Source organism: Trematomus bernacchii, unplaced genomic scaffold (assembly GCF_902827165.1).
Source record: "Trematomus bernacchii unplaced genomic scaffold, fTreBer1.1, whole genome shotgun sequence".
Lineage (NCBI taxonomy): Eukaryota > Metazoa > Chordata > Actinopteri > Perciformes > Nototheniidae > Trematomus > Trematomus bernacchii.
In genome coordinates, this window is record NW_022987656.1 from 7710443 (window position 1) to 7730607 (window position 20165).

General features: G+C 42.0%; 1 protein-coding gene across 1 annotated transcript; it reads left to right on the plus strand.

Moving 5' to 3' along the window:
* The first annotated feature begins 8621 nt into the window (after window positions 1–8621).
* On the plus strand, window positions 8622–14508 carry LOC117486711 (G-protein coupled receptor 135). The gene is made up of 3 exons (XM_034135236.1): window positions 8622–8910; window positions 10117–10382; window positions 12448–14508. Exons 2-3 carry the CDS (start codon window positions 10267–10269, stop codon window positions 13778–13780), a joined length of 1449 nt encoding a protein of 482 aa, XP_033991127.1. The 5' UTR covers window positions 8622–8910; window positions 10117–10266; the 3' UTR covers window positions 13781–14508.
* The last annotated feature ends 5657 nt before the right edge of the window (window positions 14509–20165 follow it).

Consider the following 20165-nt stretch of genomic DNA (forward strand, 5'->3'; position numbering starts at 1 on the left):
ATATCAACTCTAATATCAGCAGATGGCCTTACATACATGTATCTCATAGAAGGAGAATGTCTGCATTCACACACCAAATACTCATAGACAGTATACTCCGGGCGAACGTAGCAGACTACCCTAATAAGATTGCAATTATAAACACGTTATTGCTAGCCTAATATGAACCACTAGCTTTTGTTCATAGTAGTTTTATTACACTCCATTATAGTTGCCGTTCCTCAGAGCTAACGTTCATATTAGCTCGGAGAAAATCCCCTCTCTTTGCCCGCTCACAGACCCCCAAAGGACTGATAGCATGTATAGCTAATGAGGCTAGCTACACATGCTAGCGGGAAACATTGTATGACCGAACGTAGCAGACTACCCTAATAAGATTGCAATTAAAAACACGTTATTGCTAGCCTAATATGAACCACTAGCTTTTGTTCATAGTAGTTTTATTACACTACATTATAGTTGCCGTTCCTCCGAGCTAGCGTTCATATCGTGTTAGCTACCAAAGTAAACAAGAAAGCTAGGTTAGCATATTAGCTGGCAAGCTGTTCATTAGATGGATTAGATATATCCACACTCCTACCACAACTACTACTAACGAATCTAAAACAACTAAGTTTCTCTAATATTTTGTGATTTGCATTTGATTTCGTCCAGCCAGATCCTGGTGGACAATACATGACGGGGACGGGACTACTACACTGAGGCCTCGTCCTAAAAAGCCCCGTCTGCGCCCAGGCAAGATGCGGGGAGGAATGGATGATATACCTTGTATATATGTATATTTATGTTCATTTTGTACATTTCTAAAAATAAAGTTTGATGGAAATACTTAGTAGGCCTATCCTTTCTTCCCTGAATTATTTGCTCCTATAACATATCATTCATATATAGCAAACCATGATTTGATTTCTCATCAAACAGTAGTAGTTTATTACAGGTAAAAATAACTTACTCTTTGTTATGACCGGCTCGTAGGTCACAACGGAAAGACAAGGAGACATACACGAGTTTACAAAACCACGGCACATTTATTGTGGTAAATGCAGAGATAGGTGGTCGAGGGGAGAGGATGAGTTCGTCCTTCTGCAGCCGCTTTGGAGAGAGACTCCGGGCAGCTGGGCTTAATAGCACCTCCGTCGAGGTGTCCGTGATCGCGCTGATTAGCCTCTTCAGCTCCATCCCATCGTAAGACCTGCAACACACCTGCACAAAGGCCCTGGGGCCGTCACACTCTTCTATAACAACAGTTGTAGGTACAGTTTGGTTAGTTAGCGTATAAAATATACGGCTGTACCGACGCCATTATAAGACTGATGTTCTGAGAGCGAGCCGAAAAAAGCAGGCGGAGCCTCTCTGGTGGTTGACTAATCAGAACAGAGTGGCCGAGCTGACCAATCGGAGCACACTAGGCTCACAGGGAGGGGGGGCAAGAGCTCCAACGAGTCGTTTAGTGGAGAGAGTGAATACTGCTGAATATACATACTTTACAGAGATGCTGTATGCGAAACCAATGTGAGTTTGGAAAATTGCACAGTATAAATCTATTTTAGTATACCTCAACAATGTAATTATGATCAGTGGAAATGGCCATGACATGGGCCCTTTAAAGTGTCCAGGTGATGCAGACAGGCTGGACCAGAGAGTGAGAGACAGAACTGGACTCCTCACAGCAGTGAACTTCAGCACAGGTACAAATACTCTTTTTTCATACTGTACAAAGAATCAAGAAAGATTTTGGTTTAAATAAATGAAGTATTGACTTTAATACACTGATATACATTCCATTAAACAATACTAAATACTAGATCACCTACACATCAGTGAAGTTGAGGGGGTTTTCCATGCAAAAGGTTACATTTAGATGTTAACAAGCAATATGACTTTGTCAGCTTTCTAATTTAATGTATTGAAGGCAAAGATATTTAACAAATAAAGTGACAGACTAGGCCTGTGCATGGGCTCCTCCATCAGGCCTGGTCCTCCTCGCAGAGGAAAGACCCTCAGTCCTCTCCGGCCAAACCAACAGACAGGACGTCCATCACACGGAGGTTTCTCCCTGAAGTCTCTGCAGCTCTCTGGACACCACGCTGTCTCAATCCGTCCACACTCCACACTGAATATGAGAGGGGAAAAATGAAAATAATAAATGCTTTAGACAATAAGAAATATAAAGTTGACTGTTGAGTTGCTCAGTTTTTTTAGATTGTCAATACTATTACTGTATAACTAATATCTCAGGTTAAGAGGCACATTCAAGTAAAGATTGGTCTTTAAATACATTTTGTCTTTTGAATTGTTTGTCTAAAGTCAAGGATCTAGAACTGGTACTTATAGTTTTAATGATACAGTCTGGTTATAATGCTGTTTGGAGGAGGCCTCACAGGTAAGAGCACTAACTAGCTACCATCACATGTACCTTAGCTTGACTTAAATGTATTAAACGTATAATTAAGTGATGGCAAAATATAAATAATTAATGTCATGCAAACATATTCATATTTGCTTGATTCCAGTGTTGAATTTAGCACAATTGCATACAAACGTTAAGGGATTTTAAGATTCTGAAGTATTATGCTAAAAACTCAATAACTTAGATTATTATTTATAGTTTTGCTGAATAGTTTCATGTCCGCTTACCTTAGAAACGTAAAATGTGACGGCAGTGTGCATATGGGGAGCATGTTAGCTTAGCTTGGTAGCTTCAGCAGGTCCTGCCTCGGCTCCGCCTCTTTGCCCTTATTTGGAGCAGGCGGGAGTGGAACTCTGAAATGAAGCCGCTGACGTCACTTCTTCTTCTTCTGCTTTGGGTTTACTGGCAGGCCGCAAACAACTTTAAGTCTTCGGGTGGCAGTAACTCGCCACCCGAAGTTCCGGGTAAATCGCCAGAAGCGCCGACACCACCTCATCACTCCACCGCTCCCACGTTTTATTTTGTGTTGCCATAAGTTAGTCTCTCTCCGTTGGTGCGCTGGGCTAATGCTAATGCTAATAATGCTAATGCGAGCAAATAAAATGGCGGCTTCACAAAACTTTTCAGAGTTTTACGGGGCGTGGTTTGCAATTCGCCCAGCCAATCAGAAATTGGAACCTTTTCCTCCCCAGGAAAGTACCACCTCTCTAGCAGGGGTGAAAAGGTTTCCGAAAGAAAGTTCTAGTTCCAGATCTTTTTTGGTGTGATTAGCCGCGTTCACACCAAGTACTTTCCTGTACTTAGTTCCGGCACTCAGAGCCCCGGCGCTTTTTACCCCAGGGCACTTAGTACAGATCGCGTTCACACCGGAGTACTTTTTCCTGAGGGAAGATTACGCAAATGAGCCGCTGACGTCACTTCTTCTTCTTCTGCTTTGGCTTTACTGGCAGGCCACAAACCACTTCACGGTGAGTACAGTAGGTGGCGGTATGCACCTTAAAGTTGTTTGCAATCCGCTGCAAAACAAGAGAAGAAGAAGAAAAACTTCCCGCGTATACTGCGACGCCCACCCACTCGCTCTACATTAGGCGTCTGTTGTTTACCTTCCGACCTCAGACATGATGGAGATGGAGTCGACTGAAGTTGTGCTGTGTCTGTTTTTTTGTGCTTATACAGCTTTGTAACTGAGTTAATGCAGCCTGAGCAACTTGCGTACAATAACAAAACAAGCCGAGCACGAGTGGTGGTGGAGAACGCTTTTGGCAGACTGAAGGGCAGGTGGCGATGCTTGATGAAAAGAAACGACTGCAAGATGGACAAGATCAAAATCCAGGTGGTAGCATGTTGCATATTACGTAACCTTTATGAAAGTAATGATGAGTACAGAGACGAATGGACTGCCTTACCGGCGACCCAGCTTTATGAGGCATCTGAACAGCGTGTAAATTGTACATTGTAAACATTTTGACAATAAAGCTGATCTTTTGTACAGTGCTTTTGTTTCTCTCTTTTATTTTCCAGTCAAGACAGGCAACATTACAATAGTGTACAGTGTGGCAATATAATAACAATAAACTGTGCCGGGTGTGTTGTATGCACAGTAAATAGGCTCAGCAGCAAACCCACCTTTTATTATTTATTATATATCTTCCTGAGACCCACTGCATCCGTCTGCCATAAACACTATGGAAACCTACATGTTAGTTTCGGCCCATAGTGGACTCCATTTTGTGTTGTGTAAAATGGGGGGGGGGGAATTAAAAGTTTGCAAATCCCCATGTCCTCCTCAGAGGACAATCATAAAAACATTTAGTTTTAGGTCAAATAATATTTAAAATGATATAAATTATCATATTTGTGTATGTGCCCCTGCCATTCCTCCACAAGGTTGCAACATTGATGATAAATAAATGACAAATAAAGCTTTGCCAGTTTATAACCGATGAAACATGATGGTATCAGAATAATCACTTACATGTGATGTATAGGATGCTACACAGGTCACTAAAGATAAAGTGTCAGGAGAAATAAGCAAGATACAGGATCTGTTTAACAGTAAATAGAAGTTCACATTTTTTATGTAAATAAAATAGAAGTTGTACATGTAAATTAACATTATCAATATAAAATAAAGTGTCAGTTGTATCAAGACTATATAATAACAGTAATAACAATAATATAAAATGAACTGGTGAGCATCTTGTCCTCTGTTTCCTGGGCCTTGGTGAACAGCACCATCTGATCCCCGTGCATCGACTCTTTCACCACGGCACGCCGGTCCTCCAACGCCTGGGCGGTGTCAAAGAAATTCGCATCCCGTGTCCGCTTTCCTAAGAGGGGAAAATAAGCAAGATACAAGATCTGTTTAGTCGCCATGTAGTTTTACAACATACTAGGAATGTTTTTTTTGTATTTTCACAAATAGAATTAAGGTTTCACAAATCTGAAACTGTGTTATAAAGAATGTTTAGACCCTCTGGGATAATCCAGTCCAGATTTGATGAGTCTAGCTATAGTGGTTTTAGATCAGGACCTGGTCTAATGTGGTCTACATGTAAAAAAAGCACTGAAATCTCCCTTTTTTGTATTTTCACAAATAGAATTAAGGTTTCACAAATCTGAAACTGTGTTATAAAGAATCTTTTGACTCTCTGGGATAATCCAGTCCAGATTTGATGAGTCTAGGTATAGTGGTTTTAGATCAGGACCTGGTCTAATGTGGTCTACATGTAAAAAATGCACTGAAATCTCCCTTTTTTGTATTTTCACAAATAGAATTAAGGTTTCACAAATCTGAAACTGTGTTATAAAGAATCTTTTTACTCTCTGGGATAATCCAGTCCAGATTTGATGAGTCTAGGTATAGTGGTTTTAGATCAGGACCTGGTCTAATGTGGCCAGGATGCGAAAAAGCACTGAAATCTCCCTTTTTTGTATTTTCACAAATAGAATTAAGGTTTCACAAATCTGAAACTGTGTTATAAAGAATGTTTAGCCTCTCTGGGATAATCCAGTCCAAATAAATCGGCTTTGCAGCGATTTAAGAGGTTCAAACACGGAGGATTGTTCCTTTTTGAAGAGTGCTTCATGTATGCTTGAACTTTGTTTAATGTTGTTGAGGCAAGTTTTCTTACCGGAAGTCATGTGACCTCTAGCCCGGATGTTTACAATGTTTGTGAGAGAGTAAAAAGGCGCGAAAATTTGTAAATGCCGGTCTAGGCGAATACGTTTTCACACTGTTTCATAATTGTACCAAGAAGGAAATAAACATGATTGTGAACATCAGTTCGATGCGTAACGTTCTTTCAAGACAAAGTTACAGTGTGTGTACCTTTGCGTTTGGTTGCTGGTAAGGGGGACGACCAAGCGCTGTGATCTAGAATGCAAAGCTCGCTTGTTTCCAATCCCGAGAGTTGTCCATCCTTGCCTGAAACAGACGATTAGTGCCATGAGTTAGTGAAGCAAATTACAGAAACACTGCACAGTTATTCACAAGTCAAAACGTTTTCATAGCGGCCGAGAATATCTAGCTAGCTAGATGTAGCTAGCTCGGGGCCGGTGTTAGCCTATTCAGCCTAGCATGGCTAGCTTGATCTACTGAGCAAATAAAAGTACATCTGAGACCATTATTGTGCAGATTAAAACCCCAGTGCATGTAGTTGATTTCACCTTCGTCGTGGTCGTCATCGTTGGCCACTGAATCCGCCGTTTGTAGTCCTGCCTGAGTTACTTTATTTTTAGCCGGTGTGCCGTGGGGCTGTGCACGATTCCCAGGTCGAGTGAAAGCTACTGAACTGGCTTCAGTAGCATTCCCTGGGTCGCGTCCTCGGCGTAGATCTCCAGAAGCGCCGACACCTCCTCATCATTTCTTGATGCTTGCCATAACTGCTTTCAAAAACAAATTACTCTCTGTCGGTGCGCTGGGTTTTTGTAGCGAGGAAAAACAATGGCGGCTCTCCACAACATTTTCACAGTTGTACGGGGCGTGGTTTGCAATTCGCCCAGCCAATCAGCACTGGGGCACTTTTTACCCACAGGAAAGTACGATCTCTCAGCGGGCACTAAAAATGGGGGTAAAAGTTCTCGAGATTAAGTACGATTTTTGGTGTGAACGCGACATAAGGGGTACTAACGGAACTAAACGCGAAAAGTACGGTGAAAAGTACTCCGGTGTGAACGCGGCTAATGCAAAATCCCAGGAACTATCGGAACTATTCCTGGGAAAAGTACTCCGGTGTGAAAGCGCCTATTAGTCTGTGTTCTTGTTTTGAAGTGACAGTTGTTTTGTTTGGAGATGACATTTAAGCCTGCTTGGGACCACAGACTGTAGGATTTTATTTGCAGCGACTAAAAATATTGTTTTGGACAGATTAAAGGTGGGGTAGGTAATTTTGGAGAAACCAGCTCGAGTGCGCTAGAATTTGAAAATACACAACCGGAAAAAATCTGCCACTTCCATACAGAGCCCCTCCTCCAACACACACGAACGCACACATGACCAATGAGGGCACGAGATAAGTTTGTGCACAGATGGAAGGCTGACAGGCAGGTAGGCCATCCAGTTATTTTAGCCGGGCCGGCTAAAATGATTGGTCGTGCTTTTTACAGTACTACGGCTTCCACAGATGAATTATTTTTATGGATTTTTTGTCAAAGCAAAGATATTCATTGCTATCGGGATGTTAAGAGCATTCCATGGAATATAACAAAAAGTGTATCTCGAGCCGGTTTCTCAAACTTACCTACCCCACCTTTAAGTGAAATGTACGGAGCCCCTAAAGGGACATGAAAAAAAAAAAAAAATAGAGAGTGAAAAAAAAAAGTCAGGATAACGGGTTAGTATCTCGTGCGCACGAGAACGTTTCTCGTGCTCACTAGGTCCACCGTTTCCCCGCAGCGAGGCTCCCCCCGTTGACAGTTTACGTGGGCTGGGCTGGGTGAGATTCCCGGGCTGATTTTTAGTCCCAGTCCGCCCCTGCACAGAGCGGAGCTGAGCAGATCACACACACACATATCCGGACCGGACATCTCCTTCATAAAACTAATAAAAGGGGAGTAATCGGGCAGTTCGGTGTGTGTGTGTGTGTGTGTGTGTGTGTGTGTGTGTGTGTGTGTGTGTGTGTAGAGGTGTGTGTGGTTAAAACTTCTCTGAGTTGCACGTCCCGCTGTCTCCTGGAGTGACCACACACCCCTGGCCGAAATGTCCTTAAAATGAAGTCTGAGTACGAAATATATCTCAAATAATGTATGCACTGTCATTTCCCCCCTTCTGTTTTTTCATGTCCCTTTAGGGGCTCCGTAGAAATGGGATAATATCCAACTTATGATTTTTCGGCCATTGCTGTTGTTGTCGGTGTGAGCTGTGAAGGGTTTCCGCCATGGATGTATAATAAGAACCGCGCGGTTTGGCTTTATGAAGCAGGCCCGCAAACGGTTACGTCATGACGCAAACGATGACGCAATGACGCAGCACCAGTCGGACTCTGGGCGGTGTGAAAAGAGCCGGAGCTAAACCGAAGAACCGGTTCTGAACCTGAAAAGCTCTAGCACGGAGCTTGAACCGGAGTTGCGTTGGTGTGAATGAGGTAGAAGAGAGAAACAGTCGGAGTAATTTCAAATGGCGTGCTCAAAAAAGAGAAAGGTAGACAGCGAAAACAGAGCATTTAATGACATTTTCTCTTACTGGACCTCTTTGAAATGCAATTGAATGCCCCTGCATTATAGCAACAACAACAATAATAATAATAATAATAATAATAATAATAATAATAGCAATAATAATTAGGAGGGGGGGCGCGGCTGTTCTTATGTTCTCTGAGGGGAGGCTCAGCTTCCCACACTTTGAAAAACCCTGCTCTAGAGTCTGGATATCATCGTGGTCCAGCAGGTTAAAAAGACAGATCTACAGAACACTGCTGAATACACACGATGGATGAGGATGGAGATCCTCTGTGTGTGGGCCTTCAGCTCCTGCAGAGGAACCTCCAAACTGCTGCACCCTGTTCCTGCGCGTTGATGCTGAGTATACATCTTGTTCAACTGTATCTTTGGCAAACACCTTATAATGTCAGTTTACAGGGACATAGATGCAAAAATCTATCACCAGTTACCATGGCAACTGCATTAATACGTCACAACATGAAGCTGTGAGCACGTTCATATAGGGGGCGTGGTTTCAGTGAGAGACTGCTGCTGAGAAGCTCGTGCAGAATCGCGTCCACAACTGGGGTTTGTGCAGCTGGCCTGCTCTGGTTTCGGGCTGTTATTCACGCAGAAATGTTGGAGTAGAAGAAGAAAGCAACAGGGTGGGGGGGCTTTTTTTGGAAAAGGAACCCGACTGGCTTTGTTCTCCTCTCCTCACAAAGGAAGATCCCAGGTGTACAGTGCGAACATGGAGCCATGAATGCCCCGCGGCTGAAGGAAAACAGGCGTCTGATGGAGAAGCTGCATTGTGGTGCGTTTATGGACCGCACTGTGGAAGGAAATGAACAAAACCCGAGGTAACAGGAGAAGAAAGGAATCAACAATCCACTGCCGAAAAACGATCGTTTATGCAAGTTGGGCAAGAATTCTTAAAAAAATGTAAATACGCCATTTTTTATCAGAATGTAATCAAATAACTTCCGGGTAAGTTATGAAAGGCTTTTGCGAAGTGTGTTGTTGATCGTTTGTTGTTGTAACACTGGCCTCTTGTATGTAGACTATAGGGTTCTAAATACTGATAAAGCCTTCATCAAATGCATTGTAATGTACTACAACATGGCAGTATCCTACACTGAATGTCTTTTATAATATGTTATACAAATGAAATAAACAAATCACAACATTTGGTCAAATATGCCATCACAACTGGCACGTGTTATGTAAACAAATAGACCTATTTAAAAAAAATAATAATAATTAAAGTAGCACAAGAGACTTCAAAAATTACATGTGGCCTAAATGCAATTAACCCAACAATTAAATCATATCAGAATGGTATTCTAGATCAGTGGTTCTCAACTGGTCAGGCCTCGGGACCCACTTTTTCCCTTGTCAATGAATCGCGACCCAACATTTTGAACCGCTCAAATCTATTCAACAAAAAATCGTGCTGTAATATATACGCTTTTCACCTATTTTATGCCATTGTTTGTTTTTCACTTTGTTCTGATAGCTGAACTTGCTGCTCCACATAGAGTGAAGAGTAAAGAGGAGATCTGTGTGAATGACTTTAAATTGTGGGTAAGGGTAGATAGCTCCCATTGTTCTGTGACCTGTCAATCATCAAACCGGGGGTCCATTTTTTTTCTTCAATCTTTTTTCCCTTCACTCACATCCGCGACCCACTCGAAACGGGTCCGCGACCCACCAGTTGAAAACCACTGTTCTAGATGATAATGTATCTGCTAAATGTGTATGCATTTTTATGATGGGCCCCTTTGGATCCAGGGTCTGGGGACTTCATGGCGTACAAGGTGCATGGCCAGTAGTGTTTGTAATAATGAAGCATCATTGTAATACTCACAGAGCAACTGCCTGTTTTCACCAGTGGTGTAAAAACATTTGTCCATACAGTAGTAAAAAAAAAAGGGGGCCTGTGTTTTTCTCTAGATGGATCTTTGTTTTATTGCCATTATAAATGAATAAATCCCATAAATTGTACTATGAAGGTTCAGTTGTGTGTATGTACACAGATTTGAATTGTCTTTTCTTTTTCTCCTGAGATAATGCTAACTGAAAACGTACAAATGGATGAGGAGGAGTTATCAGCAGCTACGTTGGAATCCATGAAAGCACCACAGAGCGGCTGTAGTGTGAAGGGATGTGTGTGAGACCACGCAGGACTTCTGTTGTGTTGTTCGTGTGCTTCATCAATGGATTGGTCTGCTAGCTTAGCCCTGATGGGGGGTGGTGGCAGCAACTACACCGCTGGGCCCCCGGGTCCGAGCTTCACCCACCAGCTGAACACCGCCTCACCTGTGGTGCCAAGGTGAGTCCCTCTGTCACCACCTTCACATCTTTGCATGTGAGTGGCCCCTGAAGGTAGCAACTGGTTGGAGTAAGTTGTAGTTAGCAAGTTATCCACAATTTCCACTAATCCTTAAAAAAGGAATACTGTAGCTAGTAGCTACAACGTCCTGCACCTGTAGCGTCCATACGCCCTTACCTGGAGCTGCAGTCGCCTTAAGGTGACACAAACACTTTTTTTTATACCTGAAATGTAGAGTGGACTGAGATTAGGAAAAAAATCAGCCGACAATGTCAGTCGTGTCATAAGAAATTCCTGAAAACAACTCCCTCAGGACTTTAAACAAAAAATATCTCGAATATTTGGCAATTGAATCCATCAGGGTATAAGGTAATACCAAATTCATGGCATTGTTGTAAATAAAGGTAGTGTGATGATTTTTTATTATTTCGGAATACATAACCCTTTCTTTCTTTCATTAATTTAATGTAAGTCTTGACACAAATACCTACTATAATAGGTTAACCTTTTTTCGTACTTTAGTGTTAAGATCCATGTGTATCTTAGTCCCTTGAACACGAACATTACATCACATCAAAGAGGCCCTATTATGCTTTTTGGGGTTTTCCCTCTCCTGTAGTGTGTTCTATGGGTTTCTGTGCATGTCAATGGTCTGCAAAGGCTGAAATCCCTGTGTTCCCTTCTCATAAATCAAACAGATGTGTAACAGCGTGGTCTGATCTGATCTGCTACATAGGAATCTGACACAGCCTGTTTAAAGTTCTTATTTGAATAGTTGTGCTGTCACTGACCACTGTTTCCTCTGGTTAGAGACACATTTAGCTGTTACAGCTGAATATGCCCAGTGCTGTTCCCCCCCCCAGTAGCTCTGCCGCGGTCAAATATGCCTAAACGCTCCGGTGCAGCAGCAGAAGGGAGAGGCCTCCTGTGATGCTGCCTCTCAGCCTGGGGTTTTATACGCCCAATTCCAAACCGACCCTACACCCTCCAACTCTGGGACAAAGTGAACTCTGTTTCTTGTCACACCCTCAGCTGAATGAGGCTCCTTATTTAAGGTGGAGGGTGTAAACACAGCAGCAAGTTTGTGAGGACCCCCCCCCCCGCTCTCTGGCAGAAGCAGGAACTGTCGTAACTTTTACATAAATGTGAAAAACATGAACTGTACTGTGTTGACCAAAAATGATGTCTAAAACTGTGACTAGGGCATTAACAGAATAGCTCAAAGAGTATGGTAACTCCAGCTTTATGCTCCCCTGTATCACACTGTATCATACTGATATCATGCCTTGATACTGTTTTGTTGATGAGATTTGAAAAAACTCACATCCAATGTCTGGTAATATGCATATTCTTATGAAGATCACATGATTTTTTAAGTTTCAATCACAGGTTTGCCTATTTATTACATTAAGTTACTGTACACCACATTCACAATTTGAGAGCTGCTTTTGTCAAATAACAAGGTTATTTGACAAAAACATGCATATATGCAAGGTCAATTGTTTAAATTGCTTTTGGTACATTTCATTTAATTTCAAACCTTTATTTATCCAGATTGTCCCTTGAGATCATAGATCTCTTTTTCAAGGGAGACCTGCAAAACTACAAAACTACAAAAACTATACTCTGAAATACATTAGTTTTAAACCAGTATTTTCCCTTGTAATGTATGGTTATTGTATATTTTCTATTTTGAACCAATGGTTAGACTGATAAAATGTATGTTTTGGAATCATATTTATGATATTTGGTTAGTGTTGGTGTTTTTAGCTTTGAATATTTATGCATAATACATGAACTCTCACCAATTCTAGATGCACTAGTAATATTTTAGTAAATACTTATTGTTGAGTGTCTGGGCCCCTATTCTTAAGCTTTAGATAATTTATTGGGATGTCCTTTTCACATATCTCCATTATCTCCTATGATTGTATTGTATTTTTAATTTTTCATATTCCTGAGGTATTTCATAAAGTTCTGTAAGTAAATGTAGGACCATACTGTTTCCAGATTGCAGATTGTGCAATGATTTAAGCCTCTTTCTTTCTTTCTTTTGGTCCTAAAGGGTTGTTTCCATAGTGACCAGCCTAGTGACCGCCACCACGGAGGCCACAGTGGGAAACACAGGAAACACGTCCACATTTGGCGGACAGAGAGGGGGCGAGCTGAGCGCGGCGTCGCCCCCGTCGGTGCTGAGCGCGGCGGAGAGTAACTCGGTCCTGCAGGGCGTCGCCGTGGCCATGCAGGCCCTGGTGCTGCTCTGCATCTTCCTCCTTTCCAGCCTCGGAAACTCGGCGGTGGTCATCGTCATCATCAAACACAGACAGCTCCGGACGGTGACCAACGCCTTTATCATGTCGCTGTCGCTGTCCGACTTCCTCACCGCTGTCCTGTGTCTGCCCTTCTCTTTCGTCATGCTCTTCAGTAAGGACGGTACCTGGATGTTCGGTGACGGTTTCTGCGTGGCCAATGGATTTTTCAACACCTGCTTTGGCATCACCTCGACCCTGACTATGACTTTGATTTCCTTCGACAGGTACTATGCCATCGTCAGACAGCCCCAGGCTAAAATCGGCCGCCAGAAAGCCACCCAGTTGTTGATAGCTGTGTGGCTAGCTGCGGTCATTTTCTCCCTGCCTTGGTATCTGTTGGTCCGTAACCCTCCGGAAATCCATAAGCGGGGTTTCTACCACTGTATGTATGTGTTCCACTCCGGGACCTCACGCATGGGGACTACATATAGCATCTGCCTTATCGTCGTGTGTTACTTACTGCCCTTCTCCCTCATGTGTTTTTGTCATTATAACATCTGTAAGACGGTTCGTCTCTCTGAGATCCGAGTCAGGCCCGTCACCACGTATGCATACTTGCTACGATTTTACAGTGAGATGCGAACAGCCACCACAGTCCTCATTATGATTGTTTTCATCATTTTTTGTTGGGGTCCATACTGTTTAATGGGGTTGGTTACAGCATTGGGAGACTACACATTCAACCCTGCGATGGACACAGTGGCTATCTGGCTAGCCTGGGCAAACGGAGCCATCAACCCCCTGATCTACGCCCTGAGGAACCCCAATATATCCATGCTAATGGGGCGGAGCAGAGAGGAGGGCTATCGGACCAGAAATATTGGTTCATACCTTTCCAACCAAACGCAGAACCGCGAGGCTCGGATTAACCAAGCGGAAAGGATAAGGGACCGCTACGTGACTCGTATAGGGGTGAATAACAACAGCCGATTGTCCAGCTCGAGTCCTGCTAAAGGAGGCGAAGTGGCGATGTGGGCGTGTAAAAACCCCGCTGTGTTCTTCTGCAGGGACGCTCAGCCCGACACGGCCACACTCGCCAACTCTGACAGTGCTCCGAAGATGAAGACAGCTGACACCAGCCTGTGACATTCTGAGAGAATCCTTGTTTCCTCTGATCTGTATTTGCTGCTGCCACCAGTTTGTGGCAAGTTAGGAAATACCTGATAGTATTTATGTGTATTCAGTACACACACTCGGAAATGTTTAGGACTCAATCCACCGTTTGATCAGATTTTGTTCCAGGAATCAAAAGGATTATTTTAGCTATTCATGTATTACTATTATATTATGCTACACTGTGTGAAGACAAAGGTCAGGACTGTGAACACTTTATTTTTGACTTATTTTATACAAGAACGTCTGGAATTCCCTCATTGATAAAGCATGGAGCGAAATGCAAAGCATTCGTGTTAAAAACATGACAAGCTTGTTATTGTGTTTTCATTTCGTATGTAATTCAAAAGCTAGGTCTTTCACATTTGAAAGAACCACAGTGAATTTCATCCACAAATCCTGGACAGCAGGTGATACTGCAAGCCTGGTTGTTATTTGCAATGCTGGGTTAGGGTTAGGGTAAAGGTAAGGGTAAGGGTTATCTCAGATCTCCAAAGCACCTGTCAGTATGTACAGTTACCATTCCAGGGACGTGTTCAAACCACCAAAGGTTATCTCCCTAACACTAACTAGTTTTCAGTTGCATACATTTAACCCTAGACCCTAGGAACCCTAACTCTAAGAAGTTGTATACCAGAAACTGTGAATATGAGTAGTCATATGTTTGTTTTGGACATGTTCTTATTAAATATTCAAACTCATACCTGCGGATATAATATAAAAATGACTATATTTTGTATTACCCTTGTAATCATGACACAGGACCAGTTAGGGTGCCTCTAATCCCCCACGTCCACTAATGGGAGTACCATTTGAGTTCCGTGTTTAGGCTAGTGCTGGTTCAGAGTTGGGTCAACTTGCAAACCTCTTAAGAACCCGTTAGCTAAAGCCCGAGAGGAGCCACGTCATGACGTCAAGGGGTAAGCTGCCTTTCCTACAAATGCCCGAAATTTTTTCCTGACAATGACGGAATGCGTCCAAGCTGTGCTCATGTTACTCTCACTCTTACAAAACAAGATTAAATTGCATTCTTGAAAAAACAGCAATCTTTGTTTTTGCCTTCAGCTATTGCTGAATCTCTTCAGGTACGAGAAGTACGAGAACATAGATCCATCCTCTGTGAGCCACTGCTTCACCTTTGCTGCATTCGTCTTTGTTTGTGTCGCTGTTAAATAAAACTTGGGGTTTGTAATTGCTGTTGTTGCTCATGTTAATCACGCCCGAGCCTTTGACCGTAACTTCTGACGCTAGCCTCTGACGCTAGCCTCTTGACGGTAGCCTCTTGACGGTAGCTTCTTGACGGTAGCCTCTGACGCTAGCCTCTGACCAACCCAGTCTCACGAAATGTATCTATTGATTCGTGTTCACCAACACGATTTCCCCATTTTTTTCATGTCACACAGAACGATTTTAAAAGCAATGTAAATAATAACAAATTAGAAGGAAAAAAAGATTTAGAAAAAAAAACAGATTTCAGTATTCTGACACAGAACGATTTTAGAAGCAATGTATTTCTATTGGTAGTATGTTTCGTGCCTGCACCAAATAATAACAAATTAGAAGGAAATGAAGATTTAAAAAATACAGATTTCAGTATTCTGAGGCTCTGAGCCCCATTTCTTTTCCTCGCGGACGGCAAAAAAAGTCCGACATTATACAATTTAAAATAAAAACAATAATCGTGGCTTGATATTGAGTAAGAAAATGTTTTTATGAACCACACAGCTTCTCGTTTTTAAATAATTTAGTGACTATTACACGAAATGCCGTGAGACTGGGTTGCTCTGACGCTAGCCTCTTGACGGTAGCCTCTGACGGTAGCTTATTGACGGTAGCCTCTGACGGGAGCTTCTGACGGTAGCCTCTGATGGTAGCCTCTGACGGTAGCCTCTGACGGTAGCCTCTGACGCTAGCTTCTTGACGGTAGCCTCTGATGTAGGTGACTCTTGATGCTGACGCGGCAGAGTTTGGGCTAAAGTAAAACCAAGTTTTCGGGGCTTAATGTTGGCGCCTCTGCTCTTAACCAGTCCTGGAACAGCCACAGCGGAAAAGCACTTTACGGAAGTCAGGGTCATAAAGTTTAAAGTTTACAAAGGGAGGACATCAGGGTGGATAAACAATGCCAACAACTGCTTGTTGTAGATGGAGACAAGAGACAACTGTGACTTATTTTAGCTTACATTCTGTTTGTTGCCCACAACAAAACCATGCTGCCATGTAGCTCCAGTGGTAAAAGCTACTGATTTAGTCAGTGACCATGATTCCTTTCAGCTGGAATATTCAGTTTTAAAGATGCGTTTGAACACCTGTAAGCAGAGCATCTAAAAAGCTTTAGAGCTTTAGATTCTGAAAATACTTCAATTCAGATGCACACGTTGGAATTACACTTCCTAGTTTGAAACCTTTACAGTGGAAAACATTGATCATTCATGTTTGAGGTTGATGCAACAAAGCCAAAACTTGATCCCCGAAGCATCAAATATGATTACATTATCATATAACATTAAGGTTATGAAGAGATGCAATTTCAAATGTGAGAATTTGAATTAAACTGAAGTTGAGTTGAGGTTTGCCCGGTTCCACAACTAGTGCCCTGGAACAGCTAAATAAATAGTTTCCTGCTCAGATTTGTATGTGTCTGAGTATTTTCAAAAGCACTATTTAAAGGAAATGTATTATTATGTTTTAGTTAAATGTATACAAAATTGACTACTGTGAAAGTGAGATAAAGGCAAGTTTTAGAAGCATTTTAGAGCAAACCAAAGAAATAAACATGTCTTTAGGTAAGAAAGGGACTTCATCTGGCTGGAGCGGCGACAACCATCCAAAACAAGTATTGTTGTAACTAGAAAATGCATTTCCTGCTGAAAATGCGTGCGAATGCTGTAAACTGTGTACATTTGTTGCTGAATCTAGCTGAAAATGCAGAAAAAGCTGAATATGTTATTAGTTGAATGGTCTCTGTAGCTGCTTTTAGCTACAAAAACCAAGTAAGTGTGTTGCTGAACTTAGCGGAGAAATGCAGAAAAGTGAAATGATTTGAATCAAAATTGTTACAGCTCAAATGCATTGCAATGACTTTGTTGAAAACTTCAAAGTGAAATGTTAAACTGGAAGAGTAGGAAAAATAGTGAAGAAGCTTAATATTTAAACGAAAATGTCTTAAAAGGTATAAACAACTAAATGTATAGCCTCAATGTCCTGAAATAGCTGAATAATTTAATAGTTGAATGGTTTCTGTAGCTGAAAGTAGGCTGAAGGAGTTACATATCAGATGTAAGTAGTAGTGAATGAATGTGTATTAACCTGTTAAGCCCTGAGCCTGTTTTTCAGGCCTCAGGCTCGAAAATGACATTCCCAGAACAAATGACCATATCTTCCCTTCTAAAAGGGTTAAATTAATAATCTTTTCTCTCAAAGTAATGATAAACCTGTGAGTTGGATGTAGAAAAGTCAGAATCAATATAGATGTTTTTTATTTTAAAGAAAATTCAGATTTTACATAGTAAAAAACTGTAAATTATAGTGTCCGCCCAAAAATTATTTTTTACTTATAGTGAATACCACCCTTGGATGATGGGTTAGTAGACTAAAAGCTTTAGGAATCCAAAGTACAACATATAATAAGTACCCTGTATCAAGATTGATGCAAAACAAGTGACATTTGATCTTTTTAGAGAGGTTTAGAAAAAAGAAACCACTTCTGGGGTCATTTGGGTGGATTTTCCATATCTCTGGCCCCCCTTGCTCGATTTTGATGGTTGACACCTCTTTCTGACCGTTAGAGCCAATAGAATCGAAGGGGGAGTCCCCCACACACACACGTTGTGAAGAGAAGAGGTGGGGGCTTCGCGCATGTAATTTTGCATCAGAGTGGACCTATCTCTAGCTTTGACATCTGGAAACGGAAAAGCAGTTTTAATGCTTATGGATTATCAGAAATCATTTCAAAGGGACACAGACACATTAGATCAGGCATCCTCAAAGTCCGGACTCCGGTCCTGATCCGGACCGAACCACAACTGTCTCTGGACTCTGAGCAAATTATACTTTTCATATGTATTATCTGTATTATCTGTGTTATCTGCGAGACATCGCCACAACGCAACGAGTCAAAATTATCCGCTATGTCCACTGCATACAGCGCTTTGCATGTCAGACGGTTCCACTGTCTGTGTGTGTGTCTGTCAACGCTTTGGTCTAATCACATTCAGCATCCCGTCAGCGTTTTTTCCCCCCACCAACAGTAGTCTTCGCGGAATGCGGGTGGGAAAAATGCGTGTGTCGTGTCGTCTCTTTCAACCTGTCTGAGTCAGAGCGAGAGTTTAAAAAAAAAAAAGTCAGAGCGAGAGTTAACAGCTCATCTAGTTGCATCTGTACTGTAGCTAGTAGCCTAGTTTCACCTACCGGGGTGGCATGGGGTGGCAACTGCCACCCTAAAAATAGGCCTTGCTACCCCAGCTGCCACCCCAGTTGGCAGCTTTGTTTTGAAAGAAAAGTTGTGGCTCATCTGACATTTATGAGAGAAAGTCTCTAATGTCCGAGTGCAAGTGAATGCAGCACAAGATGCACGTCTTGTAACCCCTCCCCCGTCCCTGGCGCGAGCGTGGAAATATGATTGGCGGAGATTTCATTTCAACGGGACGGCGCAAAACGAGAACCATTCGGACCCAGGCAAGTACTGAAGGAATGAGGTATTTGCGGTCTACAATGACAGAGAAGAGACTGTCAAGTTTGGCTGTACTCAGCATTGAATCAAAACGCACTAAAGCTGTTGATCTTAATAAGTTTGTGAGGCGTTTTGCTGAACAAAATGGTAATCGCCGCATTCAGCTGTAATAGACATGTCAACTTGATACTCTGCTCACGGATGAGCATACAAAACTGTTAAGCCAGTGGCGAGCCGTCAGGGCCCTCTAGGCCCTCTGTGAGGGCCTAAGATATTCCAAAAAATAATATTTAAAAACATTAAAAAAAATAATATTTTTTTTAAATATATATTTTTTTAATATTATTTTTGTTATATTTTTCATTAGTTTTACCGAAAAAAAACTTGATTTAATAAAATAACATTTCCAAATAAATAAATCCTTTGAATCTGCCTGTTCGGTCTCTGTTTGAATGTGAAGGGTTACATGAAAGAAGGTCTGGCCCTCTCTACGATTCACAGAGGGCCCGCTATAGTAACTGAACGAGAGAGTAATGTCAAATGACAGTACAATTGACCAATCATATCTTCCCTCTAAATGGGTGGGTTTTATTATCGCGGACTAGATGACAAGTTCCGCCCGCTGTGAAACTTTTCTTGTTTCCATAGCAACAACAACTTCCTGTCAACAGCATGAACTCGCCTTCAAAATAAAAGCATGCCAAATTACACTTAAGACATACAACGGCAACGAAAGTAAGAAACACAATGCAATATCATTTTCAATGTCAAAGAACACAAATTGGGTTCACAGGTGTTGTTTTGTGTGGTAGAGGGTCGCTGTCATTGATGCGTTTTGCACCCTGGGCCGTTGTTTTGATATTCCGCTGAAGTATACGCTGTGACGTAATAACTATTTTTTTTTCTTTTTTCGAGGGAAGGGGTGGGGGTCAGAGGGCCTAGGTATAAAGCTCACGGCTCGCCACTGTGTTAAGATGATGACCTTACATGTGTAAATATATTTTTTTCTTTGTGGGGGTCTGCCCCCAAAAAACAGTTTCAAGTCCTGAGAAAGTCGAATAAGACGGTGTGTAAAACTACACTGCCCAGCCAAAAAAAAGTAACCACTTTGATTTAACTAGGCCAGTAGGTAAGGGCATTCCACTGGATAATAACTGAAGTATAAAAGAATGCATGACTGAAGTGATGGAGACCATGTTTGAAGGCAAACAAAAAGAGGAAATAACAGGTCAAATCAAGCAAATCCCCCTCTCAGATTCCACAGCAACAAGAAGAACATAAATACTGGCTGGTGATTTGATTAATCAGCTTTGTGATGGAATAAAAAATGCACAGTGCATTTCCTTAGCTGTGGATGAGTCCACTGACACCACTGACAATGCTCAGTTGCTGGTGTTTGTGAGTTTTTATGATGAGGCAAAGGGGGAGTTTGTTGAAGATGTGTTGGGCCTGACGAACCTCAGTGGACACACAAGAGGGCAAGACATTTATAAAGCAATAATGGGAATGCTGAATGAAAGAGGGTGCAGCTGCCTTTATTCATAACTGTGCAGCTCTTACACTGCGACTCTGAGGGATCAAGCACAGACACAATAACAATGAAAACTGCTGCATACAGATTATTTTTGTTTTTGCAACCTCGTGTTAAGAATCTTGTTGCAATTGTTTAAAAGTTTGAATGACCGTAAT

Coding starts and splice junctions, on each gene's coding strand:
- LOC117486711 (XM_034135236.1), top strand. CDS start 10,267: ATGGATTGGTCTGCTAGCTTAGCCCTGATGGGGGGTGGTGGCAGCAAC. Junction 10,383..12,447: donor GCCTCACCTGTGGTGCCAAG/GTGAGTCCCTCT, acceptor TTGGTCCTAAAG/GGTTGTTTCCATAGTGACCA.